General features: G+C 34.6%; 1 protein-coding gene across 2 annotated transcripts in view; it reads left to right on the top strand.

The window, feature by feature from the left end:
• The window catches only part of LOC111057802 (tubulin gamma-2 chain), a 39,167-nt gene extending 26,495 nt beyond the window's left edge, over positions 1-12,672 (top strand). For both annotated transcript variants that reach the window (XM_039419654.1, XM_039419655.1), the window contains exons 7-11: positions 697-808; positions 2,169-2,300; positions 4,217-4,399; positions 5,859-6,053; positions 11,810-12,672. In XM_039419654.1, the coding sequence (XP_039275588.1) occupies positions 697-808; positions 2,169-2,300; positions 4,217-4,399; positions 5,859-6,053; positions 11,810-11,866 (679 nt within the window). In that variant the 3' untranslated portion in view covers positions 11,867-12,672. The remainder of the gene's footprint in view (positions 1-696; positions 809-2,168; positions 2,301-4,216; positions 4,400-5,858; positions 6,054-11,809) is intronic.
• Positions 12,673-12,937: the final 265 nt, after the last annotated feature.

The following is a 12,937-nucleotide window of genomic DNA, read 5'->3' as shown; positions in this document are numbered from 1 at the left end:
CTCGCTTCGCTCGCCATATCCGTCTAGCCAGGGGCTCCGCCCCCTGGACCCCTGGCTGGATCGTCCAAGAATGAGATCAGCAGGCTCGCTTCGCTCGCCTGCATTTTTCATTTGGGCATTTTTATCATATGTTAGGACAATCCAGTCGGGGGTCCAGACTAAACGGATATGGCGAGTGAAGCGAGCCTGACTGCTAGTAATATAATATTCCCAGGATTGAAGTAGCAGTGCCCAATCAATTTTTCCGCGTTAAATGTATTTAAATCTTCAACTTGGTGCCAACCTAACAAAGTCAACTCAACTTAATACCAACCTGACAAAATTATTAATTTAGTTGCCAGTTAACAACTACTGTTCGAAGAGGTACTCTATCTAGATTATAGTTCTATAGTAACATATGATATGGAAATTTCAATTATAATTAAGAGATTAGGAGAAGAAGAATATACATGCTAAAAGACGAACTTTAAACCCTTAAAAACAACCCTTAGAGTTAAAATATTGCCAAAAGATTTCTTAGTGCGCCTCTAAAGGGCCACTGAACATACCTACCAAATTTGAACGTTTTTGGTCCGGTAGATTTTTAGTTATGCGAGTGAGTGAGTGAGTGAGTGAGTGAGTCAGTCAGTCAATCAGTGAGTGAGTGCCATTTCGCTTTTATATATATAGATTTTATCAAATTTGTGTTGTTAACAGGTATCCAACGTTTATGAATAATGATCTGGTGGGCTTGATCGGGCCACTGATTCCCACACCACGACTGCATTTCCTTATGACTGGCTACACGCCTTTGACCAGTGACCATGAGGTAAGCTAATCCGTCTATTTCATTCACAAAAAACATACTATAGTAGCCCAAGCGAAAATGGGTCTCTCAAGGCCACTGCAATGTTGCCACTGTTGTCCACCCCTCACTCGACCAGTCTATATACATTGACTATATTTCTACACCCTGAAGATCGCTCTTTCCTTCTCATACCTTCCCTCTTCCTCTTTTCCGTCACTACCTGTCCAAATTCTTTCGAGCACGTCAGGTTCAAAAGTTTTATTGTGTCATTCTTGGATGTTAGAACAATAACATCCCCCTCCTCCGCTATCTTCTTCAACATCATGAAATGGAGGAAAGATTATTGTCATGTATAATGTATACTCTTTCTTGAGTCATGACTTCAAGAAATCCAATTTTATAATCATGATTAGATTTTTCTTTACAAATACAACTATTTATAAACTGAGCTATTATTTCATAAAGTTTACTTGAAGACTTTTATAATAATCAATTGGAAGTGGAGTGATGTAATTTTATTTATTTTATTCAATTTTCTTGAAAAGTGTCCACTTCTCTCTGCATTTTTCAATTTGCATGAATTCTCATTTTATTCTCATCACACTTCATTCATGCTTTGGACTGGCTGTGTTGAAAAGTTGAAGGTATTCATAGTGTCTTTCAGAATTGTTCATTTATGCGTGAGGAGGTAATTATTTATGTTTCTCAGAAAACCTCATTGATATCCTTATGACTCGGCCTATTCTGCTGTTGAAAGTTATATGTATTATATATAAGCATTATGTACAATAAATTTGTAAAACTGTGAACTATATTGTCCTCGTCATAGTCAACAATCCAGAGAAGACAAACAATACTCCTCACAAGACCAATTTTTCACTCTCAGCCCTCTCTCTCTCACACACGTTTACTTTCTCTCTTACTAGCCACCCTTAGTACAAAGTGGCAACAGTGGTAGAGATGTGTGGTGGTGTCAAGAGGAAACTTCGACCTTGAGAGACCCATTTTCGCTTGGTCAACTATAATCTTAAGATATATGAATGAATTACTATAGAGCCGAACTTGGTCATTTTCCAAAGTACAGTATCATAGCCACCTCTAATAGAGGTATTAGAGGTGACAGTATTTAATAGATGTTCAATAGTTATGTAGTTAATATTAATGTTGATTCTTTTTGCTCTACCAGCAATGTTTGTGTGTATCTTGACAGAAATAAGATAGAAGGCAGTGGCAAGGGAGAGAATCGGCAAAGCTGTTCTCCTATCTTTCTCCACTGTCATTTTAACGTGAACCTCATTCTACCAATAATGTTCCTGTATATTTTACAAAAATGAGATGGAAAATTTGAAAATTTCCTAAATGAATGAATGCTTTATTGCAGGCAACATCTATTAGGAAGACAACAGTGTTGGATGTGATGAGGCGGCTGCTGCAGCCCAAGAATATGATGGTGTCGACAGCCCACGATAGAAACGCCGCTCACTGCTATCTCTCAATACTCAACATTATTCAGGTATTTTTCGCCTAATAAGTTGATTAAAATACAAAATAATAGATTCTATTCCTGTCTGAAAAATGCAAATTTAAAAAACAATAATTCTGGGTGCTCTGTGTTCTAATTTTTTATTCAATTTCAGATTTTACTTATTCCAATTCTATATTTTAGTTATCTATTCACGACCAGGCCTATAATATTGTTTCATAATATTTATTGTTACCATTTATTTTTTCATTGTTATTTCTATTACATCCTCTGCCTATTAGTTCATCTTGCAAATAACTTGCAGTTATTTATCTATTCAACTTCGTATCTAAGTACGGTAAATCAAAATGAAAGTTGATAAGTCTATTAGTTACTAATTTAAGGCAAATTTAGACTTTTCGCTGCAATTACTAAATTACAGAGCAGTTCCAATAGTTCTCCAATTATTCCATGCTAAAGGCAAATTCTCAGCCTTAATTTGAGGTTATACTCCTTAAAAAACCCAGTATTTTATAATTGAAGTCGTGTTATCTAATGTTAAATTACAGGTCAGTTCCAAAACTTTCATTATTAAATGCTAAAATAAAATGCACAACTTCATTTCAGTTTGAAATTGATAAATTCCAGTATTTTATAATTGAAGTGCTATTTTGTGAAGAAGTTCAGGGTGCAGTTCTAATACTCTCATTGTTCCATACTGCAAAACCTCAATTCAATGTTAATAAACTCTATAAAAACCAGTATTTACATGAAAAACTAGTATTATATACTATATAACTCATATATAGGATTCTGAATGCAGCAAATTAGTGTTTCCTTTCATTCTAACAAACTTATAATATGCAACTCTGGTTTGCGCACAGGCATTTTTTGCCCATGCAGACCATTTTCTAAAGATTTACTTGGCTTACTGTATTCATGAGGTTGATTTTATTCTTTGTTGTTGTTTTATATTGATAATGAGTACATAAGATTATTACTTTGTATGTAAAGTGCATTTTTTTGAAATAAATATCTTTTGTCTGTCTGTCTCTGTCTATAATATTGAAGACGTGTTATTTGATGTTAAATTACAGGGCAGTTCCATTACTTTCATTATGCCATGGTTAAACAAAACTCATAGCCTTCTTTTACAGTTAAACTCAATGAATACCACTATTTTTGAAGTGAAATGTTTTTTGTTGAAGTATAGGGCAGTTCCAATATTTACATTATTCCATGCTTGAATAAAAACCAAATGCACAGCCTAAATTTGAGGTTCAACTCCATGGAAAACAGTATTTTATAATATTGAAGTCGTGTTATTTAATGTAAATTACAGGACAGTTACAATACTTTCATTATTCCATGATAGAACCAAAAAAATGCATAGCCTAAATTTGAGGTTCAACTCCATGAAACACCAGTATTTTATAATATTGAAGTCGTGTTATTTAACGCTAAATTACAGAACAGGTACAATACTTTCATTATTCCATGATAGAACCAAACAAATGTACAGCCTAAATTGATATTCAACTCCCAGAAAAACCAGTATTTTATAATATTGAAGTCGTGTTATTAATGCTAAATTACAGAACAGGTACAATACTTTCATTATTCCATGAGAGAACCAAACAAATGTACGGCCTAAATTTGATATTCAACTCCCAGAAAAACCAGTATTTTATAATGAAGTCGTGTTATTTAATGTTAAATTACAGAACAGTTACAATACTTTCATTATTCCATGATAGAACCAAACAAATGTACAGCCTAAATTTGATATTCAACTCCCAGAAAAACCAGTATTTTATAATATTGAAGTCGTGTTATTTAATGTTAAATTACAGGACAGTTACAATACTTTCATTATTCCATGATAGAACCAAACAAATGCACAGCCTCAATTTGAGGTTAACTCCAGTATTTCATGAATGAAGACATGTTCCTTGATGATGTTTCAGGGCGAGGTGGACCCGTCACAGGTGCATAAATCGCTGCAGCGCATCAGAGAGCGCAAACTGGTGCAGTTCATCCCGTGGGGCCCCGCCAGCATCCAGGTGGCGCTGTCTCGCAAGTCACCCTATGTTCCCACTGCCCATCGGGTCTCCGGCCTCATGCTCGCCAATCACACCAATATATCATCGGTAACGAAAACACAAACATATTTCATAAATATACAGAGTGAGTCATATGTATGGAAACCCTTCAATAAATTGGAGTCTGTTGTAGATATAAACTGTAATTTTCAGGATAGTTATTGGTCACCTTTTGACGTACAACTGAATTTCAACCCCTCATAAGGGGGTGACTTAGGGGTTGTAACTCGAATATTTTAAATGGAAACACCCATTGTGTGGTACATCATTTTAAAGGCATTTTCAATATGAGAAAGATGACATCAATAAAAATGATCTATGATACTTTAATCCGAAATGGCGGCTAATTGAACTTTATCAATTATTTCTTTAAAAACTAAAACTTCAATCAGCTGCCATTTTGGATAAAAGTATCATAGAACATTTTTATTGATGTCATCTTTCTCGTTTTGAAAAGGCCTTTAAAATGATGTATCACACAATGGGTGTTTACATTCAAAATATTTGAGTTACAACCCCTCATTTCTTTAAAAACTAAAACTTCAACTAGCCGCCATTTTGGATACAAGTGTCATAGTGTTATAGTTGGGTAACATAATTAGAACTAAGTTTAGTATTAGCAACTTTTGTATGTATAATCTAATAATATGTACATTATGTTTTATCAATTAACTCCTCTGGTTGCAATTCATTGGCAATCAGAGAAATTATTATTATTAATAATTATTATAGCACTTTTAATTGATGCCATCTTTCTTGTTTTGAAAAGGCCTTTAAAATGATGTACCACACACTGGGTGTTTACATTTAAAATATTCGAGTTACAACCCCTAAGTCACCCCCTTATGAGGGGTTGAAATTCAGTTGTACGTCAAAAGGTAGAGTTTTCGACCAATAACTTATCCTGAAAGTTGTGCTGTTATCAGTGTGTTGCTGTGAATGGGTTTCAATTTGAATAATTTCGGACTTTAAGGTTTTTCATTAGGCTATGTTCTAGTTTTTTTAAGTCATATTGCCCCAAAGTGCAACAATAAAAATATTTTATAAAACCAAACACACCTTTTTAATGTTTTTAAGGTATTGTTTTTCAATATGCTGCCATTTTGTTTCTACGAAGGTTAGGGAGTTGAAATTTTCCCAGAATGTTTTTAGAACCTAGTTCGTAGCAGTGTAAAATTTTAAAAAGTTCGGTGCATGAATGGACACGTAACATAAAATCAAACCTGTAAACCTCTTCGTGAGAAACGGTGTATATTATCTATTATCCATCAAAATGGTGTTTTTGGTTTTATAAAATGTTTTTATTGTTGCGCTTTGGGGCAATATGACTTTTAAATAGAAAAAAAAAACTAGAACATAGCCTAAAGAAGGCTTCTCTGATTGGTTCTCTTGGAATTGATCACGGTTAAAATTTGAAAGGATTTTGTGCCATCGACACTAATTCTCTGACAGCAGATAATGAGAAATGTAATTCTTGGTAAATTATCATTTTCTATTTATGTTTCAGCTGTTCGACAGAGCGCTGCAACAGTACGACAAACTGCGCAAACGCGAGGCTTTCCTGGAGCAGTTCCGGAAGGAACGCATGTTCAAGGACAGCCTCGAGGAGCTGGACGACTCGCGGGAAGTGGTGCAGGACTTGGTCGACGAGTACCACGCGGCAACACGAGCCGACTACCTCACCTGGAGGCCTTCCTCCATGGTCAGTCACGCTATTCAATCGCTATTCCACACTCACCCGATAGTCTTCATTGGCCGACACTCAGAATTGTCCTCCGTTTGGCCAAGGGCCAAGCCACATGAAGCGTTTCTGCACTGGCGGCGGACGAGTCGACAGGGCAGGAAGCTCTCCGATTATCAGCTGATTCCCGAACGCCTACCGAATCAGCTGATATTCAGCCAATCGGATAGCTTCCTGCCCTGTCGACTCGTTCGCCGCTAGTGCAGAAACGCCTAAATAATCGCTCCATGTGGCTTGCCCCTTATTGTTATCCGACATTTATCGGCCGTCACTTGGAATTGTCCTCTTAAGGTAGGCACACACTGATCGTCATCGGACGGACGGCACGCATCGGACGATTAGATTTGATGCATTGTTTTCAATTGGAGTGCGCATACCATTGAAAACAATGCATCAGACAAAAGACAGACAGACAAATATATTTATTTCAAAAAAATGCACTTTACATACAAAGTAATAATCTTATGTACTCATCAATATAAACAACAACAAAGAATAAAATCAACCTCATGAATACAGTAAGCCAAGTAAATCTTTAGAAAATGGTCTGCATGGGCAAAAAATGCCTGTGCGCAAACCAGAGTTGCATATTATAAGTTTGTTAGAAAGAAAGGAAACACTAATTTTGCTGCATTTAGAATCCTATTTAATATTATTATTACGTACAGAGGATTGTTGGATAGCTCAAAAAATAATAAAAAGGTTAATTATTGTATGATGCATACAGATTCCAAGAACAGTAGTCAGGTTGTCACCACCAGCGAATTTATCAATTAAGGTAGGTATAATTGTTGTGATGATGTTTTCTGACTGTCCCCTCCCAGCTGTATTAATAATTTCTTCAATTTCAATTTAAATAAGGATTTTGAGACGTCCTGAAATACTATGTGGTGTGGGAAGTGACGAGCCAAGTTACGGTACAGAACATGTGAAATATAGAAGGAATTTGTTGTGTAAGGGATCTGGAGGGGTATAGCTGTAATACCAGTGTTAAAAGCATACCGCGTTTGATGCATATGTGTAATGGGCCAAGAATGTTCATGTTGGAGAATAAATGTATTAAAATGTTTTTAATGAAGAGCTGTCTTACAGTCAGAACCTCACTCTCCTCAAAGAGGAGATCTTATCTCTCTTATCAAATTGTTATCAAGAGGTATGCGCACTCCAATTGAAAACAATGCATCAAATCTAATCGTCCGATGCGTGCCGTCCGTCCGATGACGATCTGTGTGCGCCTACCTTTATTGGCCGTTTTCACAATTGAGTAGGTCACACATTAGTCAAGTTACCTTGAATTCAGTTGAACGGGCGATTTTAAGTTTCCATAACCTCAAATTTATATACAAGTAATAATTATATACGGTAATTATGAAGTAAAAAATCTAATTAATCTCAAAGTTTTCTTCTTACTTTTTTCTTGCATCACACTTTTCTATTCATTTATTTTCATACATTTTTAAATTGGCTGGCAACTGTTTTCATCTCTACAGATGGAATAACTGAGATATTGGAATCATTCAAATGCTAATGTAAATTATTATTATTATTATAATGAAATCTAAATTAAATTCTGCAATTCCCGGCTGACAAATAATTTTTGAATAGTAGCGCTCATCGAATTTCCATCTAGCTGTTTACCCTGTTGTCAATATTTGCAGTAGCAGAAGTCTTCGGGGTGAATTACAGCATTTAATTTGGATTTTCGTTTCATAATAACTAGTAGTTCTGTGAACAGTAGACCTCGCGCTCAGTAAGTTACATTGACCTGTTATGTTTTCTCAAAAATTAATTAATAATTTATCAATTTAAAATGTCTAGAAAAAATCCTAAATAAACATAGAGCTTTCTGTCCTATCGTACCGTGACGTGTCGTCCCGGAATGTGAGTGTGAGCGCTGTTATCAGGTCTGGCTGCAACTGTCTACAACGTTGATGGAAAGATAAATTTCAAGATGTTCGATGTTTTTGAACGGGTAGTATTATAGTCAACTGTCTACTAACGTTGATGGAAAGATACATTTTCAAGATGTTCGATGTTTTTGAATGGGTAGTATTATAGTCCACTAAACAGCTGATTTATGATGAATAATTCTATAGTTAGATTCTTACTCTAATATTGTCGTATGAAGGAGGCTCCTTTTTTATATTATCCTTGAAATTAAAAATTTCCAAAAACCTTGTATATACGTCGACGCGCGATTTAAAAAGGAACATACCTGTCAAATTTCATTAAAATCTATTACCGTGTTTTGCCGTAAATGCGCAACATATAACATTAAGAGAAATTCCAAACCGTCGACTTGAATCTTAGACCTCACTTTGCTCGGTCAATAATAATAATTAGTTTTCATCTCATTTTCCCATTTGTAGGTTGTATTATACCTTCAAGATTCAAGTTGAATCCAAAAGTCGAATATGTTCAACGTCTACTTGAATCAACAAATCTTTAAAGAGGGTCTAAATTGGTATTGTGGATTCAAGTTTCTGTTATTGAAATCAATTTTTCAAAATACATTCATTTCACACAAAACTTGAATCCAAGTAAACTTGACTAATCTAATCCGATTGACTTTCGAAATTCAACGGCTGACACTCGAAATTGTCCTCCGTTTTGCTAATTCTCACCATCAACTGATACCATAGAGAAACGATAGCGTAAGTAGATATCCCATGGTATAATGAGTTTATGTCGCAACTTTTACTGTTAACTCAAGCCGATTACTGTCGATTTTTACTGTTTGGGCCGGGTGAGATTGTATGAACGGCACATATGAGAGAATACCAGTGTCACACAGCTTCAAGGGAAAAAACTACGTGGACTATCGGCTGAGATAACAGTAAAAGTTACGATGTAAACTCCCTATACCATGGGATCTCTACTTACGCTATTGTTTCTCTATGCTGATACTCAGTCATTCGGAGGACAATTCTGATTGTCGGCCGATAGGTGTAAGTGTGATAACGACTATTCTATTCAAGAAAAGTATATGATACTATAGTGAGATTCAAGTTATAAAGTCAACATTTAACATTGGTTTGCTATCCTATATCTTGACTTGAGGCCGTGTTAAACGATTACAAAATGTTCTTAGAGAAGCATGCTTCCGTGAACCTATTAGAACAATTCTAGTAGTTTTACGTTCTAAATTACCGAAGCAACTGATAAACATTGAATTGGTATTCTATCCTTTTTTGTAATTTGACAAAGCAGATAGCCCCATCCTTTTCTAGCTCCGCACCGTTGCCAAAATGTTTTGCAGGCTATGTGGAAATATAATGAACTACCGTACCAGAATATTTAATCTTAGCTATGAAAATGTACTATTAACTCCTTGAAAGAAAAATAATTTATTGTGAATATAATATATTAGAATACAATTGATCATTATTAACAAGAATCAACCATTGAAATTATATCAGTTACTAGCTATTACACTTTGTCCCACGAAGAGGTTTACACGTTTGATTTTATTTTACGTGTTCATTCATGCACCGAACTTTTTAAATTTTACACTGTTTACAAACTTGGTTCTAAAATATTCTGGGAAAATTTAAACTCCCTAACCTTCGTGGAAACAAATGGCAGCTATTGAAAAATATGGCAGCATAATTAAAAATCTGGTGTGGCGCACTCACACAACTTTCCTTGCCGTAAGAAAATTGATCACCTGACCTAGTGTACTCGCGCATCTCAAGTCTACTATTCAAAGATATGGACAGCTGGTGATAGGTCAATAACGCTGGAAACACACGAGGTCGGCTATCTCTTCATAGTGAATCATTTAATAGAATCATCAGTTGCCAACAGTTTGCAATTTGATAATCACATTTTCTCGGATTTCAAGCTTATTTTTAATTGTAGGTGGAAATGTTACTGGACATTAATTGCAGAGATTTTCATGCTTCAATCGTTCCACTAGAAATTATTTGTTTAAATTATATCTGAGACCTGATAATTGAGAATCTAAAGTCAAATTTTTCATAGATGGGCAAAGCTCCTGAAATTTATACAGATATAGGACTTGTTGCAGTTGATAGAGCTTATCAATGACTACTCCAGGTTTAAATCTGATCAAAATCGTTGGAGCCGTTTTCGAGAAAATCGCGAAAAATCCTGTTTTTGACAACATTTTTGCCATTTTAGCCGCCATCTTGGATTGCATTTGATCGAAATTGTTCGTGTCGGATCCTTATAGTGTAAGGACCTTACGTTCCAAATTTCAAGTCATTCCGTTAACTGGGAGATGAGATATCGTGTACACAGACGCACATACACTCATACACACACACATACAGACCAATACCCAAAAACCAAATTTTCGGACTCAGGGGACCTTGAAACGTAGAAATTACGAAATTTGTGTACCTTAATTTTTTCGGAAAGCAATACTTTCCTTACCTATGGTAATAGGGCAAGGAAAGTAAAAAGTGTGTTTGGTTTTATAAAATATTTTATTGTTGCACTTTGGGGCAATATGACTTGAAAAAACTAGAACATAGCCTAATGAAAACCTTAAAGTCCGAAATTATTCAAATGAAACCCATTCACAGCAACACACTGATAACACCTTAAGGTATGATTCGTAAGCTCTTACAAAGAAACTCCGCGGTATCCGGAGAATCAGAGATTGGAGTTTATCAGAGATTGACAATGGTGTAATAACCGAAACCGGTCTTTCTAAGTATCAATAAATCTGTGGTTTTTGACAATTTCTTAGTCTTTTTCATTCAATATAAATAATTACCACAATATCAATTTCTCAACTACACAAAAAGTATCCGGAGAAGTTCCTCTTCTAATGATCGTTTCAGTTCCTCATCATTATTGAAGCTATGGGTATAAACTTTTTCCTTCAAGTAACCCCATGAAAAGAAGTCACAAACAGTTAAATCTGGTGATCGGGGTGGCCAATTTAAAAAATCACTCCCACGACCAATCCAATGGCCATGAAGTTAGTCTTTTAGTAATTGCTACACATGATTGCGAATGAGGTGGAGCACCATCTGTTTGATCCATTTCTGGTACCATTAAATGAGGCAAGAACATCTCAACGTAGTAAACAAATCAGATAATTACTCATGAAAGTAGTTTTTATAGGAAACGAATAAATTAGTAAAATTTTCAGTATGCCGCCATTTTGCTTCTACGAAGGTTAGGAAGCTGAAACTCTCCCAGAATATTTTCAGAACCTACTTTGAAAACTGAAGAAAATTTAGAAAAGATCGGTGCATGAATGGGCACGTAATATAAAATTAAACGTGTAAACCTCTTCGTGGAGCAAGGTGTATATCAGCTACCTTTAATAGAAGTCAATGAAAAAGAGAAGAATATGAATAGAAACTTGAACTGTGATGTACCTAATATCATAGAGAAACAATAGCGTAAGAAGATATCCCATGGTATAGGGAATTTATGTCGCAACTTTTACTGTTATCCCAAGCCGATACTGTCGATTATTGTCAATTTTTACTGTTTTGTTGGGGTGAGAGTGTATCAACGGCACGATTTGAGAGACTACCAGCGTCACACAGCTGCATGGGAAGAACTACGTGAACTATCGGCTTGGATAACAGTAAAAGTTGCGACAAAACGCCCTATACCATGGGATATCTAGTTATGCTATCGTTTCTCTATGCTAATATGCTTCCATGTACTAATTTAATTGTTTTGAGACTTAAAAATCTGCTCCTATTGATATTAGAAATCAATTGTTTCAGATGCAGAGTGAAGATTCAGCTAGTGCCAAAACGGATAATACCAAAACAGAAACTTGAAAAAACTAACAAGAACATAATCGATAATAATTAAACGAATAATATGCCATACCAAGCTGTTATGATGCCATTCAATTACACTATTTATATTGTTAATACACTACATAAAAATAATATTTTTGGTTCAAAAACAGTTATTTATTAATTAATTCATTTTTGTATTGTGTTCAGAAGTTGGGAATATCTTGATAATTTTGTTCAATTTGTGAGTTTTGTATCAAAGTTTGTGAAATGAAATGAGTTTTCATCTTTTCAAATCCTCTCGATTTCGAGAGCTCGAAAAATGTTAGCAAACTGCTCATGCTTGAATTGAAAATTATTAAGAAATTAGGTCTATTCTGAAGTACTTGCACGGAATCGTTCACTTTTTAAGGAGTTGTTAAAAAGGCTTAATTGTTGAAAGGCAGCAGGTTTGTTGTTTTTATTAGCTTCAAATAAAATACTGTATTCGTATTCAAAACTCAGTCACATTTTACTCAAGAAATTGAATATTGTTGTATTTTTTGATACAAGAATCAAAATTTAGATAATTTCATCACCATTATCATATAATTGACTAGATATACAACGTATTGTCATTATTAAATTTTATTTTAATAATGAATTGTATTATTATTAATCATTAATAGGTACTATATCAAAATGATTAGGATATAAATGCAACGCTTAACTCACCTTCCTATTATTTGTAACCAAAGTAGCTTTATATTGTCGATAATATCATTATTAACTCTAATTAACTTGACTTCTGTATTGGAACATCTGACGTTTATGATGTTTCAATAGACAGGTATAATAAATTTCAAGTTTAGTATTAATATTATTTTTCACGTTAATGTTCAAGTGCGAATGTGTATGATACTGTTGTAATTAATTTTCCTTCGATTTGTTACGACCTTAGTTGTTTTTGTCGAATAATTTAAGTATGTTTAATAGTTTTCTGTTGAGATATTGTTAGTGAATCGTAATACAGTACTGTATAATAGTGTATATCTTTATGTGATAGATTTTTGATAAGTGTGAATGTTTTTTATTGTTTATAGTCATACAAAAAACCACCAACTGCATATT

The sequence above is a fragment of the Nilaparvata lugens genome, chromosome 1, assembly GCF_014356525.2.
Source record: "Nilaparvata lugens isolate BPH chromosome 1, ASM1435652v1, whole genome shotgun sequence".
NCBI classification, from domain to species: Eukaryota; Metazoa; Arthropoda; class Insecta; order Hemiptera; family Delphacidae; genus Nilaparvata; species Nilaparvata lugens.
This window is presented reverse-complemented; position numbering and strand designations above follow the sequence as displayed.